General features: G+C 59.0%; 1 protein-coding gene and 1 long non-coding RNA gene across 2 annotated transcripts in view; both read left to right on the top strand.

Annotated features, from left to right (window-relative positions):
• Positions 1-1,862: 1,862 nt before the first annotated feature.
• LOC147598968 (uncharacterized) lies at positions 1,863-2,506 on the top strand. Its single transcript, XR_015260085.1, has 2 exons — positions 1,863-1,974; positions 2,107-2,506. It is a non-coding gene; the product is annotated as an uncharacterized LOC147598968 (long non-coding RNA).
• Positions 2,507-8,155: 5,649 nt separating this feature from the next.
• PPARGC1B (PPARG coactivator 1 beta) overlaps positions 8,156-22,071 on the top strand; it is a 51,060-nt gene continuing 37,144 nt past the window's right edge. The window contains exon 1 of the mRNA XM_086759160.1: positions 8,156-8,283. Within this exon, the coding sequence (XP_086615286.1) occupies positions 8,200-8,283 (84 nt within the window). The 5' untranslated portion in view covers positions 8,156-8,199. The remainder of the gene's footprint in view (positions 8,284-22,071) is intronic.

Genomic DNA, 22,071 nt, shown 5'->3' with positions numbered 1-22,071 from the left:
GTGTTAAAGAAAAGAGCAGGCGCTGCTTTTCCTGGCAGAGGCTGCCCGCGGGCACGCGCTGCCGGACATCTCCTCCTCTGCCGTGCGGCAATGCAGGCTGGACGGGGAGCACAGCCGGGCTCTGCCGCTCCCGTTCCCAGGGGTGCTGACAGTTGTGACCACCACTGCATTTTTATTTTTATCATCCAGACCATGTCGTCATTTAGATCAGCTTTTATTAAAAATAAACAATGCTTTTCAAATGAAGCTGGCGCTGGGGGCACCAAACTGTGACAAAGGCCAGGGAGGCGGTGCTGAGGATGATTAATGTGAATGTGATTTTTCCAGCAAAATGTTGTAGCAGTTCTTCCACACTGAGGGCTGTGCTGGGGGGTGTGGGAAGGACAAAGGCGCTCGGTGCCACTTGCAGCCCGGTGGCATGTCCACAGCAGGCACAGCCCCTGCTGAGGAGAGGCCTGACTGGAGCCTCATGCTCTCCCCAGCTTTGGTGGGCGCATGTCAGGCAAAGGTGGGAGGTTGAGGTACAGAGCCCTCCCAGCCCCTTTGCAGGTTCTGGCTCTGTGTCCATCCCTCCTCTGGCCGTTATCCTCCAGCACATCCGCCCAGCTGGGTGGTGAACAACGCTCATCTCCAGGGCAGTTAAAGGGGACGTATGGTGCACCCAGACAACTGGCGTACGGGGTCCCTGGGGTCTCCACAATGTCACACATCCATCACTTCACCACTCCGTGCAGGTACAGCATGGCCCACACCAGGCACATCCGTACCGTGTCCCCCGTATTGTGGCCTCCAGGTGAAGCTGAGCAAACCAGGAAAACTGCCGAAGGCTGTGCAAGGCCAGGCGTCCTTCCCTGGGAGGAACACAGCCCGCTCATGCTTCCCAGGAGGATCCATCCCATCCACCCCAGCGCAAACGCGTTTTGCCACGCCGAGCACTGGTGCAGCGATGCAGCTGCCTCCGCTTACGGCCGTAGGGACCAGTCTGCAGCTGCTGCCCTGGTGTGACAACCCCAGTTTCAAAACCCCCGCAGCGAGCGAGGCGGGCGGCGGGAGGGCTGCAGCCCTCGCCTGGAGCTCATCCAAGGAGGGCTCAACGTCTCGGCTTTCCCCCACTTCCTGCTCGCGGCGGCCAGAGGGAAAAGTGACGAGCGGAGTCTTAGGCAAACATTTTGAGAATCAGAAAAGCTCGCTCCCCGAGCGCGGTTTGGCGGAGCAGCTCGGTGGGGGATGGTGAGTGGTCAATGTGCGGATGGACGGTGAGGCAGAGACGCTGCCCCGCAGAGCCTGCAGGTATCTGCTCCGGCGGGGAAGGGATGAGGCGCTGCCGCACGTGGCTTTGCTCCTTTGATCCTGGTCCCTTCCCTGCCTTTCCAGGCCAGGCCATTTTCCAAACCCTGCTTTATCCCATCCCTGCTGCTTCTTTTTTTTGGCACTACCAGCATCGTTAACAGCAATGGCTCTGAATTCCCCTCGCCTGGCGCTTAGGCCGTAGCAATGGGCGCCATGCAGCCGCGTCGCATCTCTCTGTGCCTCCATCCGGCCTGCGGCTGTGCGTGCGCCCTTAAAAACATAAAATGCGTGGGTAACTGCACACCAGTCCCTCCTCCCCGAGTTGTGCAATTCAGGATGTAATATCCAGCCCCTTGGCTCTTTCCCTGTGGGAATATCATGCCCGTCCCCGTGGCAGGCGGAATAGTGTGGTGGCTGTATTCCTTGCCGCTCGAAGGAGCCGGGAGCGCGGAGAGAGCTGGAAATAGCCCGGGCTGACACAGATACCTGTGCAAAACAGCAGGGGCCTGCACTCGCCTTGGAAATCGCGTACTGCATGGCGATGAGTCACCCGCAGCCCCGCTCGGGTGGGCAGCACGGGGCTGCGGCACTGCGCGGGCAGGATTCGCCGTGCTCAACTTGGTACCGCGTTCCTGGGAAAGGGCTGCACAGCCCCTCCGGGAAGGGGGGCCCAAAGCACAGGCGGTGAGCGGCAAAGACGGCAGGGAGAAGGGATGGGAATGAGAGCATCTTGCAGCTTTTTAAGCTCTCGAGATGCTTTCAAGTGCCAGGAAGACTGTGTGAGCTGTGATTTTGCTGCATTATTTCTGTTGCTAGCCGGCTCTGCACGGGGAGCTGCTGCGTGCAGAATGACGGCGTGCGGCAAGCGGGCGTTCACGCACTGCCTGGTCTGGGGGGGCTGAGCCACTGGGCTGACATTGCCCACCTGGGACCAGGAACCACCCGAGGACCAGCCCCCAGCACTTCCCAGAGCTCTGAGGTGGGTCCCCCTTGCCCTAGCCATGGGTACAACCATAACCAAAGCAGCCGGAGACGGAAGCGACGTGTCGGTTCACCCCGAGTTCCTTGGCCACGGCAGGAAGCCTCCACCAGCACAGCTCTCCATCCTCCTCATTCTCATCCTTCTCCTCGTGGCCGGGAGGCTCGGGGACTGCCTCACTGCTGGAGATTGCACTGTCAGGAGGAGATTAATAAATGATTAGCCGGAAAACTTCCACCAGGGAGCTTTGTTTCTTCTCTTCCAGTGGTGCTGCCTATTCAGAGAGCGAAAACCAGGGGAGAGTGGCTGTCTCTGGGGCAGAGGGGCTGAAGGGGGTGGCATGAGGCTGGCTGCTCCCCAAGCTCTTCTGCTGCTGACTTCACATCTCAAAGGGATGCAGGAGGGAGGAGGAGGAGGAATGGGTAAAATCGATGAGAACCTATTTGGCGGGACAAAAGAGCGCGGTTTTATTTATAGCGCTGGCTAGAGCTGAAGCGTCTCCTGCCCAGGGACATGATGCCGAGGTGCTGGGGAACAGCAGAGCGGTGCCTGTGCAGGACTGGGAGATGTGCCAGTGCCCACTGCCCCAGCACCCCAGCCTCCAGCCCCACTGAGCCCACAGCCCCATCCCTGCTGCTCCCAAAAAGGCTGTGGACAGCTCTGCTCACTGGGCTGGCGAGGGGAGCAGGAGGGGACGCACGCGGAGGGGTTTCTGCTCTAACACCAGTGCCTGCGGTCAGAGGGAGCTGGGACCTAACAACTAGCCCCTTCCCACCACTGGTGCCCAGGCCAGGAGCGCAGTAGCTGTGGTCAGTGACGGCCAGCCACCGTGGGGGATGCTCGGAGGAGGGCTGGTGAGGAGGGCAGGGGTGCTATGGAGGGGGTGGTGTGGGACAGGGGCCCGGGGACAAACTGGGGCAGCTTGGCTGGCGATCGCCCTGGGCTGGGAGCCACGAGGTGAGGAGATGCCCATGGGCATCCCTGCCAGCAGCAGCTACTTGAGGAACAGTAAGTTCTCGCTTGGCAGTGTGGGGGATCCAAAGCGACTCCCTTTGCTGCTGGGGCAGGGACAGGCAGGGAAGGGATGCCGAGCAGTGCCACCGGACCAGAGGCAGCCTGGCAGGTAGGGACGAGGCAGGCAGGCTGTCAGGATTACATCGATGGGATATGACAGACACCATCAGCGCAGCGTGAGAGCTGCTGGTGGCACGGTGCGGCAGGGAAGCCGAGTTCAGCCAGAGCAAAAGAGTAAATGTGAGGGACACGTGCCGTATGGTGCAGCTCCCTTTGGCCCCCGCTGGTGCCAGCACACCCAGCTGCCTCTGAGACAGGGTGCGGGGACACCGCCAGTAAAGCAGCAAGGGGAAGGCTTGGGTCTCCGTGGTGGGACGTCAGGCAGTGCAAAAGTGGTGCCGAATCTCTGACAGAGGGTTTCTTCCCCCAGGTAGAGTGAGGTATGGGGTGGATCGAGTGCCCCAGGCTGCTGCCAGGCTCCTGTTCCCAGGCAGAAGGGGCCAGCTGGCCCTGCCATACTGGAGCAGCCCAGGGAGGAGGACAGGCTGCTTCAGCTGCTGCGGGTGCACTGCTTCCTGCGGACAAATGAGTCACTGAAAACGCCATAAGGAGTCAATGGGCATCCTGGTCTCCTCGCTCAGCCCACACAGCTGGTGGGCAGCATGAGCCATCGCGCAGGAGCCTTCTCCATCCTCTGCTGCGCTGCCTGGCCTCTGCTGCTTGCTCCGGGAAATTCCCATCTGTTTCAATAGCTCATCCCCAACCCCCTTCTTACTCCTTTGCCACCACATTTCTCTCTTCGTAGGTTTCCTCTGCGATAGCTGCACGGCTTCAGCTCCACAGCATGTGCAAGGCTCCGGTTTTGGAGAGAAGCAGGCTGCAGAATTGGGCAGGCTGGCGCCCTGTATGTCACCCTGCATGTGTGCATCTCCCCAGCCCTCAGTGCCAGCTGGGTTTCGTGGCATAGGGTGGGGAGGGACCCTTTGCCAGTTGCTACCCAGGCTTATGAGGAGCGAGGTTGTGTTGCCTGGGGTGCATTTTCAGAGGTTCACTCCTCGGTGACCGTTAAGCATCGCAGATCCCTCATGCCATGAATGGAGGAGGAGGAGGAGGAGGAAGAGGCAGGAGCTTCCAGGTGAACATGACTGATCAGGAGCCACCAGACACAGAAAGCGTGGAGGAAAAGCAACGCTAGGTCCCTGTGCTCAGTGACTTCAGGTGAAGGACAAGGCTGAGCTGAGGGCTGAGCAGGGCTGAGGGGAGGAAAAAGCAGAGCTCGTGGAAAGGAGCCAAGCAGAAACCCAGGGGCGTGGCAGTGCTAACCACCACTGCCCCATGGGGAGCGGGGCCTCCCTTTAGCAGCCCACATGAATGAAGATTGCTTTAAGGGAGGACTTTGGGAGAGCCTCAGGGGCACCTTCCCCTTCGGCGGCCCCCAGCTTACCCAACCACCGGCTCAGAGAGACCCAGCCAGCGCAGAGCCCACCTCCCCCAGGTCCCCAGCGAGAGCAGCTGCTGGGGTGGCCATCCTGGCCACCACGCAAATTCCCCATGGGGCTGCATTTAATTTCAGTGCCAAGGAGAGAGTGTCACAAGACGGGGGGCTGCTGAGGACCCGCCAGAGGCTGGGGATGTTGTAACTCGGAGGAGCCCCATTTGCCGCTGCCCCTCACTGCCTGGTCCTTACAACATTTTCCCATCCACAAACAGGGGCAGCTGCAACATGAAACCGAAGGCAGGAGTTTGCACAGCACGGGGTGTCTCCTGTCCAGCTGCCGCTCATTGGCTCCTGCCCCTGTCCCACATTTGGCCTTTGGTAGGCTAAGGGTACCTTCAAACCCTGTCCCCTCCTGACCGCTGGCCTAATGACATTACTCGCTCTCTGCTGTTTTGAAAGGGCATTTGCAGACTTTTCCTGTTATATTTTACCTTGGTAATATTATCCCCAGCCTCTCTGGGCTTCGCATCGTGTTGCCGCGGCTGGCCGCAGCGCAGACGCAGTGCCGCAGAGTGCTCTGGCTTAGCCGGGGGCCAGCAAGAAAAGGGTGGGCGCAGGGGGCTCATTTCTGCCCGGCTGTGGCTGACAGCTCCTTGAGTACAGAAAGGCAAAGAGCAGCAGGAGCCGGGACTCTGGCAGCTCTCTGGCTCGCAAAGCTCAGGTTCTGGTTTAGGAGGAAAGTCACGAGCCCTTAGTGAAAACGCAGTCGCTCTGTGCGCGGACAGAGAAGGGCGCGTGCACGCAGGGAACCCACGTCCCGCTCACACCATTGCGCTGGAGCACTGTGGAGTGGACGCGCTCTCTACCCACCACGGGTACTTCTGAGGCTGCCGCATGACTGACTTCTAAGGAGGTGGAGACAATACCAGTGATAACATCTTGTCCTCCTTCGCCTCTCTCCTGGTGCTTTTGGAGCCCTTTTTATCAGCGTTATTCCCCCCAGCAGCTCCGGGGCACAGGGAAGTGGTGTGATCTCAGTTCTATAGGTGAAAAAACCCAAAAGACATAGAAAAAGGCTTGGACTGTGCAGAAATCCAGAGCAGTCAGGAGCAGAAGTTGGAGCATGTTAATGTCGACCTGCAGCCACGTGAGCATCTGTACTTCGTCCTCCGGGATCCCACTGAAACCCAGAAGTAGCAGCAAGTCCACCCTTCCTAGATACCCCCATTTCACTCCGTCTCTCCTGTCCTCTGGCCCCTCAGCATAAGGGCAGCCGGACACCGACAGCCCACTGGGCTGTAAGAAGCCCTAACCCGTCTCTGTCCAGAGGAGAAATGGGGCAGCGCAGGCTGGGGTCTGCTTTCCCCCTGCTCCTCCATGCCTCTGGGCTGCCCAACCTGGTGCGGGTGGTTGCACGGCAGCTGGGAACGGGAAAGGGCTCATCTTCTTGGGGGAGAAAGCAAGGAGGGAGGAACTGTGCTTGCAGACACACCAGAAGTGAAAAGGTATTTGAAACACATGGCTACGCATAACTTGAGTTTAGAACAACCCTTCACAAGCAATTCCCGCGAATGGTTACTTCCTATTTGAGTATAACTGCTATAAAGGAAATCACGAGATACTCGAGTGAGAACCTCGCCTTTCGTGCAACAAATTCCTCCCAAAAGACTACTTTTATGGTGAGGCCTTCCAGTCCTGCTTTTTCCCCTGATGGGGCAAACATCCCTCCTGTTCTCAGCTCACCTCCTCTCTCCAGAGCTGAGAGGAGCAGCAAAGGAGGAGCGGCGAGGGGGGATGGAATGCACTCCAGATCACTGGCCAGCAGGATCAACTGGGAATTTGAGTCTTGATCTGCAAGGAATTGCACGTGCCTCAGAGCAAGGCAATTTCCTTCCCCAGGCTCTTCCGATGCATTCCGGCAGTGCCGTGCTCCGTCCCGTGCCTGCTGTGAGCTATAGCTGTGCAACCCGGCTGCGGCACTTCTGGGCCCAGACCTCCCACCCACGGGAAGACAAGTTTCATTGCCGGCAGAGCAGCTTGAAAAGCACCTCGAGTAACTGTTTCAGCACTTCGTAACAGTAATTAGCAATAAAGCACCACAGCAATGAGGAAGAGTTGGCGGCAGCTTCTCTCTCGCTCTGTCCCATCCCAGCAGCCAAGCGGCCCCTGGCCCCAGTTCCCGTGTGACAAAACACAAGCTGTCCAGTGACATCTTCTTCTGGTGCAAGGCTTGGGATCATCAGGGAAAATCCAGTGTTGCTACATTGCTTGGTGTTCACAGCACATCCTGGACCAAATTGTGGCAAGAGGGTATTAGAGGGTGGCTGGAAGAAACTCTCCCTCTGAAACAACAGCAAGGCAAGGACGGGGATGTAGAAGCATCTTCGGGTCACCCATCAGAGCCTGACGCAGAGGTCTCCACCCAGATCACTCCTCATCGCTTTGCTTCATTTACACGAATCCTGCAGGCCCGTCTGAGGAGATCTGAGGGCCTGGAGCCGTTCGGCTGCAGGTGTTGCCACTCGGTTGGTTGTGTATCAGCTAATTCAGGCTGCACTGCCAAGCCCTGCTCTTTCCCATGTAATTGCTGTGGGTAAGTAAATAGAACATTCACGAGATTTTTGGTCCTGTCATTAATTATTTCTGAAAGGGCTTTTAGCGTATGCCTCAAAATCCCAGACAGAAAAATGATGCGTGTGACATTAAGATGCTCACAGCAACAGTGGGGTGAGCTTTGAGACAGAAACAAGGGAGACCTGAAGATCTTTCGCTCCTTGTTACTCTTTGCTCTCAGGCACCTGTCACCACTCTAGTGCAGACCCACCGAGCCTGTAAGCGACCCTCAGCCCGGTGCGCTGCCCTCGGGGTTTATACATTGCAATATGGGGTGATCTAGGGACTGTTGAGTGGTGCCCGGCAGTGCTGTGTACCCCCACTTTTAAGAGCTGGCACTTTTAAGGTGTGCACAGTAGTGCTTAAAGCGGGTGCCCTGAGTGGGTGTGTGTCCTGTGGGAAGGTCCTTGTGCCCGTGACCGAATCCCCACGGAGCCTGGATGCACGGAGCCTGGATGCACCCCTCAGCCCAATGTGCTGCACTCGGGGGTTTTATATCTCAACTCGGGGTGATCTAGGGAAAGTTGAGGGGCTTCTGGTGATGCTGGGTCCCCCCACTTTTAAGGGCTGGCACTCTTAGGCGGCACTTAAAGCGGATGCCCTGAGGGGGTGCGTGTCCCGTGGGAAGGTGCTTGTGCCCCACGCGTGGCTGCAAGCCCCACGGGGCAATCTGCAACGGCGGGTGTCCCGTGTCCCCGTCCCCCACCCCCCCCCCCCGCCACTCCCGGTCCCTCCCCGGCTCCCGCAGCCGGCGGGCGGGGGCTGCGGGCGGCTCCGCCCCGCCGGCCGCCCGGCTCCTCCGCCGCCGCCGCCGCCGCGCCTGCTGCATGCTCGGTGCCGCCTCAGCCCCAGCCGGAGGTGGAAGATGGCGGAGCCGGGGCCGGATTGCAGCTCTCTGCTCGATGAGGATCTTTCCTCCTTCGTCTTCAGTTACCTCGCCGACAGCCAGGTAGGGAGGGCGGTGGAGGGGCTCTGCTGTCCGGTTGGGTGCAATGAGGTGGGGGAGCCGGCAGACCCCCTCCCCATTCCCGGGGCGCCTGGGGGAAGAGCCGGTCCCCGCACCCCCGGGGGTGCGGGGACCGGCTCTTCCCCCAGGCGCCCCGAGGATCTGCGGGGGTCCAGTTTGCTCCACGGATGCACAGAGGAGGAAACACGAGGGAGGGGGAGACACGCGCGGGACCCTGCCGCCTCCGCGGCTCTCTCCGCGCCCCTCCTCGTGGCGTCGGGGCGGCCCCGGCGCGGCAGCAGCCCCGCAGCCCCGCCGGCGCTTTCAGCACCACTCGCACGTGGACTCCCGCGCCCCCCCCTCCCCCCCCCCCCCGCCCCGCGGGGAATTTGGCTGAGGGGGGGAAGTTGGAGGGTTGATCGGTTTTGGCTGCAGCCAAACACACATTTTGTAACAGCCCTCTCCTCGCTGTAAAGGTGGTGGGGGGGCGGGGGGGCGGCGTGCGGGGGGGCTCCGCAGGGGGCTGCGCGGTGGTGGGGGCTGATAAGAGCCCGGGCTATGGGATGAGTCATGCCGAGCGTCAGTTGCACGCATACGGGCTGGGATCTTGGGGGATGGAGGTTTGGGGAAGAGGAGGGGGGGATTGGCGGGGCGGGGGGAGGGGGGGGGGTCTCAGTGCTGCGAGTCAGCGCCTCTAAAATGTGGATGAGCTCCCTTTTGGATGGAGCTGGGTATTAAAATCAGATTAAGGCTCCTTGGCAGCTCCCGCGCGGTCACGAGAGCGAGCCGTGCTGGCTATAGGGCTTGCATGCTTTTCCATTTTGGGGGGTGGAAGAGAGGCGCTATACAATAAACCGGGCAGTGGCGAGAGCCGTGACTGATCTGGAGCACAACCGCGCATTTCGCAGTCGGATTGATGAGGCTGGTGCAAGTGGGAAGAGTTTTCCGTAGTTATATATCATCCCTCCAGTCCTTCACTTTCATAACCACAGATTACAAAATAGCTTCGACGGTGAAGCTAGCGCATTCATCCCAACCCTTGCTCTCTCACCAGTTTAGCTCCGGGATTGCAAACAGCGGGAGCGTGTGTGTGGGGAACGGGACAGGGACTAATCCTGCTGTTTGGGTTCAAAACAAATAAGGTCGCAAGACTGGGTAAATCAGATTTGCCCCCGGTGCGTGTGCCAGAGAGAACCAGGCAGGTCTTGCCACCGGCGAGATTGATGTGGTCCCGGCGCCTCTCCTCGCATGCTCCAGCTCCAGAGCGCTCCGGCTTGGCACAGGACCCAGGCAGCTCGCTGGGGGCAGAGCAGGGGGGAGGCGGCAACTTTGGCTGTTAATGAAGAGCTGGTGACAGGTTGATTACAGCAGAAGGGTCAGGAGGGGTGAGAAGTGGGCCAAGAAGATTTTTGTAAGCGGTTTGCGTTTTCTGATTTGGATGGATTTATTATCGTGGAGGGAGCCTCTTCTCAGAGGAGACAGGTTGTGTGGGATGCCATCCCTAGGAAGTATGCAGCTCCCACCAGCCCCGTTGCTCCCGCGGCAGGTGAAAGTTCCTGGCTCCCTGCAATAACCTGCCTGTTCTCCGCGTGCTTGACATGAAATGAAAAGCTCACGTGATTGCAGCACACGTCTCGAGGCTTGTTGTGTTTTGCTTTTTTGGTCAGCGTTTGACCTGCCAATTTAGGAATCTTATTCCAAAAAGGGACTGCTAAGGGGGAAAATAAAACAACTTCGAGAATTGTCATCCTTCTCCCGTGCAAAACCACCATGTTGTGAACATCCCCTGCAAAATTGGGACTGCGAAATGGCCTGTGATGAAATAAGACCATTTTTATGGCATTTCTAAAAATGTGGTTTGCTGTGCTTGAGCTCTCTTTTCCTCTCCTCCCATACGTACACTGTGTTGGAGGGAGCAGAGGGGGTACGCGCGCAGAGTTAGTGCTAGTCTGACGTCTGCGGGGTGGATAACGTGAAGGGATCTTTGCAGCTCGCTGCAGGCTCCCTCGGCAGCAGTCTGCAGTCTGCGCTTGCTCTCCCGTCCCGCGCGTGCTTTTGATAATTGCATTTTCTCTCAGCCCCCATGTGCGCAGAGGGGTGAAAGCCTGGGGTAAAAAGAAAAGGAAAAGAAAGAAAAAAGCCACCCCCCCAGCTATGATTTGCACGCATTTGCTTAAGAAACGCCTGAAGTTGTAAGCGTGTGTTGTGCTTGTACCTTAACCTCTGATGAAACTGCAGGGAAGGCTCCAGCCCTGGCTGCTGTCACATGCCTGCTTTATAACTCGGAGCGGGAGGCGTGCTCGGGCTGCCCGCTGACGTCTCTCCCCATTACTACTGTACGAGCCTCTGCTTACAACTGGGTGGCTGACTTCTCAATGAAGCCCGAAAGCTGCTTCCGCAAAGTCCCCGGTGCTCCAGCACGAGATCAGATTATCCTGGGAGGCTACAATGTCAGGAGGCCACGAGATCATGAGTATTAGACATTTCCTTCGTGGAAATCTTGAGGAGCTCTGGCTCTCCTCCTCTCTCCCCCGCGCTCCTCACCAGTCCTGGTTTTGAGAAAGGGTGCGTGCAGGTGCCAGGAAATGCCTTCCTCTCTGGCAGAGGAATCCTCGGGAGGGCTCTTGGGGAGATGCCGGTGAAGGTTTGACACGGATATTTGCATCGGTCCCTTCATTATATGGGGTTGTGCTGAGGATGCCTGCTAACATCTATTTACATATCGAGGACAGCGATGATTCACGTGCTACCTGCATTGCTACAGAAAGAAAATCAGGGGTTTTCACTTGCTATCTGCCTTTCTCCTGCCAATTCCTTTTCCCTTTTTAACAACAACAAAAAGTGATTTCGTTTTGCTGCCACTCAAAATGTGTCGTTTCTGGGCCTGCTCAATCCATTTTGCCGCTCGGAGGTTTAAAGCTGGTTGTAGCTGGCTCATCTGCTGGCACCAGGCACCAGGGAGTGCCAGGCAGGCAGTTCTGCTGAGAGCACCGCGGAGCGGCCGGCCACCCTCAGCATCCCTGTGAGAGGCAGGAACGGTTTGACGCTTACGGCTTCGATTTGTTTAAAAACTCCAAACAAAGTGCAGCGGGGGAGGGGGGAAACAAGGAACCAGGCTGCTTCTCGGAGAGATGCTTAAAAATCACATGTGCTGAAATACAATATTCCCTCTTTAACTTCTCAGGCTCCTGCTAACAGCTTAATCCACTGATGAGTGCAGGAGGCACAGTGAACCCTCAGTGGAAAAGCGGTCTGTCAAGCGGGTTGTTACTGTCAGTAACGAAGTGGGGACACATCCCTAATTTCTGATAGTCCTCACTGCGCAGACTGATATTTTGCTTTTTCTGTGGCTTGTCTCTCAAAGACTTTTTTTTTGGGGAGAGTCTGGATGCCTAAGACAGCACAAGGGCCTGTGCGAAGAGTATTTCCAGCCTGGCTGTGTTGCTGCAGCTTGGGTGGAAGGGCTGCAGCGTGGCTGGGGCAGAGACCCCCCTGGCTCTCCCGAGGAGGCACTGCCGGGAGGCTGTGGCGCGGTGGCTGTTACCAAGGGTGGCAGTTAGCGGAGGCCACGCCGGTACGTTTGCGAAGCTGGGGGCGGCGGTTGCTGGGGATGCCGGCAGCCGCCCGCGCCGCAGCGGTGGCTGCGGGAGATGGCAAGCGCAACGCGCTGCTGAGCTGGCTGCTGGGAGCCGGGAGAGAGCAGCGGGAGGGAGCGGCAGCGGGGGAAAGGAAGGCTGGCCTGACATCTGGCCCTTTGGAGAGCCTCCCCGCACGCCCGCCTGCCTTCGCCCCATGCTTTTGACCGGATCCCCTGGTGCTCCCCAACCTGGCAGGGCCCTGGGGCTGTCCAGCTCCATGGGCTTTCCTCCCTCCTGCCTGTACATCCCTGCTCCGATCTCATGCCGTAATGGAAAGGCACCTCTCCAACAGGTGAATAATTAAGGTCTCAACCTAGTGCCTCCAGCAAAGGGAGCTTTGTGAGGGAGACGGATCTCTCTCCCACATTAACCTTTCCAATGTCAAAAGCCTCTTTGTTGTTAGAAACTCCACTTGTTCCGGCACTTCAGTGCTGTCGCTTGTCCAAAGAAAAATGCCCGGGGATGCCCTTCCTGCCCCAAACCTCTTCCTGGCTTTGAGGAATGGGTCCCGTGGTCCCCAGCGTGGGACTGGGGCAGGGGCACTGTGGGCTAGCTCCTGGCAGGCTGTTTGCCGTGCTATCGGCCGCTGCTGCTTACTGGTCCCGAGGCGCGGGAGCCCCCCAGGCTCTGAGATTTCCCTTGCAGGGGTTGCGGGCTGGCTGGTGGCAGAGCGTGGGAGCCCCGTGTCCACGTTGCCAGCAGGCAGAGTGCCGACAAGGGCATGGTCTCCTGCGGCCAGCACGTGCCAGCACCGGCAGGAGCTCAGGGACGTCACCTGGGGCGGAGGCGGTGTGTGGGGACAGCCCGTGCCTTCGCTGCCTGGAGCCTGCAGGGCAAACGCCACCAAAGCCACCACTCCTTCTGCCTGCCCATGGCCTTGGGGAGATGGCGTCACCGGGGCGAGGGGCACCGTCCCTGCAGGGCCCTTTGAGCCCCGTGGGGCTCTCTGCCACAGAGGGGGCCCTGGCTTTGCTGGGAAAGGACTGTTCCCAGAGATAAGGCTCCACTGGCACCACGTATGTGGTACTCCCTTGCCGCCATCACGGAGCCGGGGCGAGAGGAGGTGGGGACACAAGGTGCCGGCAAGGCCTTGGTCAGCAAACGCATTTGCCGGAGGAATCAGCTGCGGGCTCCCGCGGCCGAGCCCTGCTCCATGGCAACCCCGCATGGGCTTATATTTCTCGTGACTGCTTGGCAGCCTGAAGTGATTTAGCAAAGGGGGAACTTTGTACGTGCTGGAGCCGCCACTGCCAGCGTGGCCATGCTGGGATGACCACCGTGGTCCCGGCCGTGTGGCACTCCTCCTCCTCGCCCACACACTGAGAGCAGCCGGACGGTTCCCCAGCCCACATGCCGTGCCCGGGAGGGCAGGTTCCCACCGCCTGCCTGCTGCCTGGTGAATTACCCTCTTGCCAGCGCCTGGAAGAGGATGTTTTAAGCTGCCTCTGCTTGTAGTAATGAGCCAGAGACTAAAGGTTGCAGTTAGTGGGGCGAGTGGTCAGGTGAGGTAGTGACCTACTTCCAGGGGCAGCCGCACCGTAGGCGCTGGGTGATGGTCCAGCCAATGTGTTTCCCTTCCCTTATTGCTCGGCTGTTCTGCTTTTCAGCACTTTTCCTGAGCTCTGGCTCACAATTTTTTATTTATTTATTTATGGGTTGTTTCTTCTTTTTTTTTTTTTTACAATGGGAGCTTCCAAGAAATGCCGAAGGACTTTGCACAGATCCGGCTGCGCTCAGGGTCTCCTCAGCCCTGTCCTTACCCGACTCCCTCTCCCTGCAACCTCCCTGGGGCACAGGCGACAGCCAGGGCTGAGCTACTGCAAATTGCTGTGTTAAACTGGTTCGCTTTAGAATTAAGACAAGGGAAAACAAAAGCTGGAGATCTCCTTTGGCCCTGTAAGAGCTGGAAACCCCACATGGAGGGATTCCCGATGTGGCAAGGCTGGTATCTGCTGGTGGGGGCTTGTGGAGGCTGTGGCAGCCCTGGGGCTCTTCGGGATGGCCCCATCCAGTAGCCAGACTAACCTTTGATCGCTGCTGGCTCCTGGGAAGCTGTGTGGGGCTTAGGGAAAATGCTTTGCTTATCTTGCATCCCTGCTGTCCCCAGGCAAAGCCAGCCGGTGCTGGGTGCCTCCCCAGTGCCCTCCATATCCCTGAGCGAGGAGCGCTCTGTGGGGGAGGATGCTTCTCAGCGTGGTGTGTCCAGGGAGCAGGATGAGGATCCTACCGAAGCATCAGAGGAGGGGCCTTTTTCTACCCTGCCCACCCAGGCACCGAACAGGCAGGCGTTTGCCCTCGCAGCTGGGAGCAGGAGGACTCTGCCCCTGCTGAGGGGGAGCCTGTGTGATGGGGGCTGAAGCGGGAGAGACCCCGGTGCACTGGGATGTGACACTTCTCCCCTCCCCTGGGACAGAGCGATTTGTGCTTTATATGGATGTTTTTGTGCTGAGGTGGCAGAGGATAAAACGAGTGCCTCGAGCTCTTGCAGCGACTACGGTTGCAAGGCAGCGTATCTTTACAGAGATGCATTTTCTAAATTCTTCCTCTGCGCTGCTTCTGCACCCTGCGGTCGCTGCCTGCAGTGGCGGGGACCACGCCGGCCGAAGCAGCCCCTTCTGCTGAGCCAGCGCCACTGGTCAGCCTCCTCGGTTCCTGTTTCAGTTTGCAGAGAGTTCATCGCTGCTGTCGCTTCTGCTTCCCCGGCCTTTGTTTGGGGCGGCTGCAGGACCCCGTCCGACCTCAGCATACAGGGCAGCAGGAGAGGGGTGTGGGAGGTGTCATCCTTTCCCCTGGCCGAAAGCTGCCTTCCGCACCTAGTCCCCGAGGAACCCTCATTTCCGAATTTTCACGCACATCAAGAGCAAGGAAATCCTGTGGCGAGGGGAGATGGAGGGGAGAGGACAGAGCATCCCGGCGCAGGCAGGGGGCTGAGCTGGGGCTGTGCTGCAGCCGGAGCAGCGTGCCGGGGCGGCCGGCTGTGCCTTGCGGCCGGAAGGAAGCCCAGCTGCCTCTAATCATATTTCTTCTCCTCCCTCCTGCCCGGATGAGGGGGGACTGCGGGTTTTGCCGCCTGCAAGTGACAGCTGGGGACCTGGCTGTCTTGCCATGAGGGGACCTGCGGCCGGAGCAGCCCCAGCTGTCCCTCTGTGCACAGAACTGGGGTGCAGCTCCCTGCTGGGAGCGGGCAGCCTGGTTCCTGTCCCCCAGCCTTCTTGCTGAGCCCTTTCTTGCTTTGTTTTTAGGGAAAGTGTCTAGGTAGGAGCAAATTACGTTGTATGAAGATAGTGGAAATGTGGCCGTGGGGTATTTCTGGCCACACTGGAGACTGAAGGGGCTGAGCTCCAGCCAGCCCTCAGCAGCCGGGCTGGGTTAGTGCACAGAGCGGTGCTGGCTGCAGCCGGGCTGATGGTTGTACACGCGCTGGGCAACAGCGAGGAGCTGGAGGTGTGAAACATCGCACTCCCGCAGCTCCCCTGGAAGGCCAGCACTTGGGCAGGCTCTGACTTCTCTTCCCGCTGCAGAGCCTCTGGCTCCTTGCACGTCACCCAGGCAGAGCATGCGCTCCGGGAGAGCTCGTGTGCCGGCGGGATCAGCGCTGGCAGGGGACAGGACATGGGGCTGAACGGTGGTTTGGGCCAGGCGAGCCGGCCGTGCCCTGTCCTGCACACAGAGGTTGCTTCCCTGGCACCCAGCGCAGTGGGACTGAACTTTGTTCCAGCTCAAGTCCCTCTCTCCTGATTTCCTGGGACTCACAACTTCCATGGCCCTTGGCTTCAAGCTAATTAAACTTTGCATTCCCGTCAGCTCCCTTGAAACTGCAGCTCCTGAGCTGCTTTCCTTTCCCTCTCTGTTCGGGGCCTGCAGCCCTGCCTGCGCGAGGTATGTGTGGCTCAGAGCCACTTTCCAGCATCTTAATGATGGGAGGATTTCTGAACCTTCCTTGGAACGGCATAAACCACAGAGCTCTGCATAGCTGGAGCTGGAGATTTAAACCGAGCAGCATCATATCTCCTTGTGAGCAAGCCTGCGCACAGATAGTCACGACCTAACCGTGCTAATAATGACACGAAAAAATTGCAAATGTTTTTCTTAAAAAGGAAGTTTCTGTCTCGGTGTGGGCCCCACCAGGAGACTGCCGCATGTGGGTTCTGGGTGCTAAAACCCATTTCCCAGGTAACAGAACTCGAGCTTATGAGGGCTGTGTGGTTTTCTCAGGCTGACAGGTTGGATGGTATTTGAGCTGCTTTTTTTTTCCCTCATGGCCATGTCCTTTCAGGAAGGAGTAAGTATGTCTATTTATATATATTTTGAAAATGAAAGCATGTGGTACATGTCCCCAGAAACCCTCATGGTGCGTGTCGTCACCCAGCTCTGGTGGGGACGCTGCTCTGCTGATGACCAGCACCCAGCACTCCCCAGCTGCTCACGCCGGACGCTGGGCTGGGGAGCAGGGGCAGCCCCTGCCCTGCAGCCCCCGGACTGGGAGCGAGCAGCGGTGGGTGTGCGGGACGCACTGTGCACGCGTCTCCTCTCCTCGTGGGACCGGAGGCTTTGGGATGTGGAAGTGGACGCAGGAGGAAGGAAGTCGGCAGCTGAGCGGGGAGGGATGTTGCGAGGGGATTGTTGGGACAGGCACAGATGGGGAGGGCTGGAGCTGTTAGATTTATTTACTTCTGACACCTCCTGCCCGTGCTTTTGGTCATGCTGCCTGGCCTACCTGCAGTGATGGATTCTCCATTCCTGCCTCCAGGATGTGGTGACGAGGGGTTTCCTGTGAGGGTCCTCTTGCCCAGGCTTCCTCGTCTCAGCTTGCACCGCTTGCCTGCTCCCTGTCTGCCCAGAGGAGCTGGAAACCCATCCGCACATCCAGCTGAGTCGAAAATAAATGAAAGGCAGATTATCAGGCAGAGACTGTCCCCATCTCTACTGCTCGCTTATGGCAGTGCAAGGACCCAGAAACACGGCTTTCAAGTTTCTCTCTGTATTTATGTAACCCAAACTAACTCTTTTTTGGAAAGAGCCACTCTGTCTCATTTAGATACCTAAATATAGCAGCCGTTCCAGAGGGAGGATTAGCCTGCCAGTGCCCTGGCGGGTATGGGACCTTTGTGGACGGGTGGTAGGGGGATTTTAAATCTCTCTCAGTCAAGCCGGGAGGGTTATTCCCCTGCCATTAGCAGGGCAGGCTTGCAGCCGTCCTGGGGCAGCGGAGAGGTCGCAGCGGTGACTGGGCTGCAGAGGCTGGTGGGGCAGCGGGAACCTGCTGAGATGTGAACTGCAGGTTTTTTTCTAAATGTCTCAATGCCTTTTGAGGCCAGAGCCCATCTGTGCCCATACGTGCTGTTTGCTAATGTGCCACTGCCTCCCCTTGGAGGAAGGAGCTGTACTCCAAAGCACAGAGGCAGAGCGGAGCTACAGGGTGAAACCTCCGTGCCCTGCCCTGCCAAAGGGCCTTGTGGGGCTGCAGCACCCCGGGGTGATCACTCAGGGCTGCTGGAGCAGAGCCACTGCTGTGACGTGGGGTTGGGCACAAAAGCAAGGAAGGGCGAAGGTCCTTCTGCCCTTAGGTCTACAGGGTATCACAGGCATCAAAGTCCTTTGAGCTCTTTTAGTGAAAGATGTAGGACCAACCCTTTGAAATGCTGAGCTGAAAAATGCCCACTAGTGCCATTTCCCCTTGCCAGGGACGTACGCTCTCCACCCTCGTGGGCACTGGGACACGTACGCTTGGCCAAGATGCAGGTAGCAGCAGGATCTGGGCACTATGCACATCCCATGGACCCCGCTTCCACTTCTTCAAACACACAAGACCCCCTTGTTGCCTTCAGAGTGAGCACAAGAGGTGGGTTTGCCTGAGTGGTCTGACCACCTCACTAGCTTGCCCACAGGCTGTGGTGGGACTCTCTGGTCCCACCTGGGATCAGCAATGATTGCACGTTGCACCAAGTACTGACAGAAACCAAGTTTCTCAGAGGTGAACAGGGTGGCCCTTGCTTTTGTCTCTTGACATCTCCGACTGCCCTGCAACGAGGGTGCCATGGGTTCCAAGGAAGCAGGGAGCAGCTGTTTGTGTCCCAGGGACTCGGGCGTGGGGCACGCACTGCTTGAGTCTCTGCCACTGGCACTTTGTAAGTGCTCCTCCCTGCTTTGCAGCGCTGACAGCGGGAGCCCAGCTCCCTGGCCCAGCACCACTGCAGGAGCTCCCTGATCTGTCTTGCGATTCGGGCCCTGATGGAGATGCGCAGGAGCTGCCTTATGTTTTCTGTGGCTAATCAGAGGGTCCCTCAGCTATTTGAGCCTCCATCTCTGTGCTTCTCTTCTTGCTTCCTCTGCACGCGGCGGCTCTGTTTCCCTGCACGCCTCCACATCTCCCTGCTGCCCATCCCTGCCCCTTACCGTGCCCTCTGCCCAGCTTGGAGCCGTGCAGCCTTGTACCAGCGTCACCTGGTGTGCAGGTTCCTCTGCCATCCCGTGGGGCAGGAGCCACCTGGCTCAACGATGGGACCCCAGGGAGATGTCGGTGAACACGTGCACGCTGGCTTCTCGCTGTGCTCCTGTACAACCTTGCAAACCCCGGTACGATGTCCCCTCAGCTCTCATCACTCGGAAAGGGACCAGGCAGGTTTGGCGCTGCCCCATGGTCCCTGCTGGGCAGAGGTGGCCTGGGTCTGAAGAAAGTACCCTACTGTTTTGGTGATGCCCTCCTCAGGTCTGTATTGTTTGGCCCTAGCAAGGTGGAGGTGAAATAGAGAAGGTAAAGGCTGCGCGTTGAAACGGGAGGAGATCCGGGCGGAGGGCTCGCAGCATCCCCAGGATCCCGGAGCCGCTGGGGCAGATGGCTGCAGCGCTCCCACCCTGCTCTGAGGAATACAAATGTGCGGCAGATACGGTTACTCAGCCTGAGAGCGGTGTTGGCTTTCATCTAGATCGATATCCCTGCCTGCCTGCGTCTGAGGGAGCGCTCAGGTGGCAACCCAAGCCTGGCCAGGAGGAGACACCCGCCGAGGCTCTGCTGCCCGCGGCCCGTCCGTCTGTCCCTCTGCCTCGGCACGGAGGCAGAGCCAGTGCCGACCGCAGCACCGTTGCTGTGCTGTCGGACTCCGTCATGCGTAAAATGTAATAAATAGGGCCATAAGCCTTTTACGAAGTCTATTTCCACTCTTGGATCCGGGATTTAATGCATGGCTGCTTAGAGAGGCTGAGGATTTCAGGGGTCAGCAAGGCTAATTGCACTGCTGGAATAAAAGGGCGCGCGGCAGGATCCTGCGTGCTGGCGGGAGCGGGTGCCGGGGGTCCCAGCCGCCCGCTGTGCTGCCCCGGCCCTGCGTGCTCCCTTCCAACAGCCTGGGAAAGCAGCGGCCACGCGCGGCGGCTTGGCAAGGGCTGCGGTCCCTGGGCAGCGCTCCTCAGCTGGGCACCGGTGACTTTTGGGGCTCAGGGGACAGTGCCAGCTGGGTGTCATGTGCTGCAAGTGTTCAGTTGCCCGCTTCTCCATGGTGGCCCTGGGCGTCTGACTGAGCACGTCTGGCTGGAGCGCTTGATCTTAGATTACCTGGAAGCCAGTGAGGATGAGGGCTGTCCTGGTGCAGGCTAGTGCTGCTGCACTCGGCCCCAGCCTGCAGCATCTCCGTGAGCAGCAGAGGGGAGCTGGGTACCGCCCTGCCAGCTGCCCGCTGTGCTGGCGGGCCCCGACACCAGAGCTGGGGTGTGAAGGGATGTGTGTGCTCGGAGGCGGTGCTGTCGGGGATGCAGCCCCACGAGGAGTGGAAATGCAGCACCGGGGCAAGAGCCAGGGGCACAAACCCAGCCAGGTGCTCCGGTGCTGCGTTTGCGCCTGGCCAGCACAGGGCTGGGAGTCGGGACCTGGACTGTGGTTTCATGGAGGTGCTGGGGAGGGACCGATGTGATGGGCAGGCTCCACTTCATGGGGACAACCAGCAGCCAGCACATGCCCTGTAAGGCGAGGGGACCCAGATGCCCAGAGGCTGCCGGGGCTTCGCCCTATGCCAGCTGGCTGCGCAGGGCGGGCAGTGCCATGCCGCCGGCCGCAGCAGACGGAGGATGCCAGCTCCGCTCAGTTACTTTCCTGGCTGATCCTGTCATCTCCATCTCGTGCCAAGTGCTGAAGTTGTCATGGAAACCAGCACGGTGGCAGTCTTCGCCAGCAGCTCCCGCGCGGGATCCTCGGTCGGAGCACCCGGCCGGCGCGAGTCTATCGTGGCAGTGGCGGGTGGCCGGCTCAGTCAGCCACTTGCTGCTGGTCCTTATTCCTTGAGGGCATCGTTCTGCTGCCGGGCTCCAGCGATGCGCACACTCGGTCACTTCCCTGGCATTGTAGCAGGGCCCAATCCATCAGCTTTCACCAATCTAGAGAGCCTTGCAGAAAGCCCCAAAAAAAAGCCCTATAGTATTGCTATTAATAGTACCTGTTCACAAAGTTATCTTTAGCAGCACCGTTCCCACCTTCATTCATAACAGCCGTCGTGCAGGCCTGATCCTTCTCCCTGCTGCCCGAGGCTTTGAGGTGGCCTCGACCTCCCGGGGTGCCCCACTCACCCCATGCTTCCACTGCTCACCAGCTTTTCGTTTGGCTGTGGGAAGAGACAGTCTGCAAACCTTTCCCTGCAGTGGGAAATGCAGTGGGATTCTTTTTTCCAGGGTTAATTTTTCTCTGGTGACTCTAACGCTGGACTCTGCTTGCCTTTGCCTCTCCTCCCACATTGCTCGTGTCCGGAAGAGCTGTGTTGTGCCAAAGGCTTTTTCCCTGGAGCATCCCTGCTGGAAGTCCACGCCGGTGCTGAGCTTGATCAGTGGAGGACGCAGTGCCTGAACTTGACTGTCGGGGATGGAGTATTTTCTACTTGTATTTCAGTGGGTGTTTTCATAGGTTTCAAGCTATGGTCCTCCCTTCCTGGCATCTTCCGTCTTCAGAACTCCCGCTGACTCCTGGCAGGGTGCAGGGTTTGAAGGGGCTTTGAGGATTCCTGAGTGCAGCCCACTGCTTTGAGACAGCATCTCCTGCCACTGCCGGGGAAAGGCCTATTCCTCTGTTCTTGAACTCGGCACTCATGGAGTTCCTGGGCTTCCCGGGCTAATTCGTTCCTGCCTTTAACGAGCTGCCTCATTAACGTGTTTTTCCCTGATAACCAACCCTTCAGGCTGGGTGAGAGGCTGGTGATGTTTGACTGCAGACAACTGCCGCCCTGCAGGCTGCAAAGGGCTTTTCCAGCTGCTGGCAGGGGTGCGGGATGAACACCAGCCCTCTCCTCCCGCACAGTGCCGGCAAGGCTGTGAAGCGGCAGCGGCCCGAAGCACCCCAAACCATGTCTCTCTGGGGCTCCAGCACCAGGTTTACTGGACCTACAAACCACAACAGTGCAGAAGAAGGGAGCAGGTTCCACTGGGGAAGGCATCTGCCCATGGGGTGCAGTAAACTGGAGATACTGGGACTAAACTGTCCCGCTGCACAGGCTTCCTGCACAATGTTCTTACCCGGTGGTGTGCCGCACTGGGGCTGCTCAGAGCCAAACCTGTGCATGCTGGCTGCTGAGCAGGCATGCCCGTGCGCCTCGGGCCCAGGAGGTGTCTGCCCAGCCTTAATGAGGGGTGTTGAGCTTGGTGCCTGGGTGCCTGGGAGCTGGGGTGAGTGGCTTCAATAAATGGAAGTGGAAATCTCCCTCCTGAGGGCCTGCTCTGTGTGGAGGAGCTTGCAGCCTCGGCCTCCTGACAGCATCTGTCTGGATGGACATCCATCCCACCTTGTCCCTCTGCCTCTGTGGTGGCTGCTGAGCAGGGCGCAGGGCTGCGAGCCCTCGGGGCAATGGCTAGAAGGAGCAGATTCAGTCGTGCTTCTGGCAACGCGGCAGCATTTCATGGCTGCCACAGCCCAGGCTGAGCCAGCCCCCGTCTCCAGGCCATGGTTTTTAGGGTGGCAATGATGCAAGGCAGGAAGGTGCCTGGTCCCGGCGCTGCTGGGGCTGCTCCGTTTATATATAGCTGACCCACTTGCTGAGCGGGGGCTGCCTGCCCCTCCTGGTGCGTGTGTGCACCGGGGCTGCGAGGGGCTGCACCGGCATCAGCCTGGGAGCACAGGGCTGTGGGTGCCTGGATCGCCTGCGGCTGGCTCTGCGGAAGGGCTGCAGCCCACCCTCCT

The sequence above is a fragment of the Chlamydotis macqueenii genome, chromosome 14 (genome assembly GCF_036417535.1).
Source record: "Chlamydotis macqueenii isolate bChlMac1 chromosome 14, bChlMac1.mat, whole genome shotgun sequence".
NCBI lineage: Eukaryota > Metazoa > Chordata > Aves > Otidiformes > Otididae > Chlamydotis > Chlamydotis macqueenii.
The sequence above is the reverse complement of the archived record's forward strand: the minus strand, read 5'-3'. Positions and strand labels throughout refer to the sequence as shown.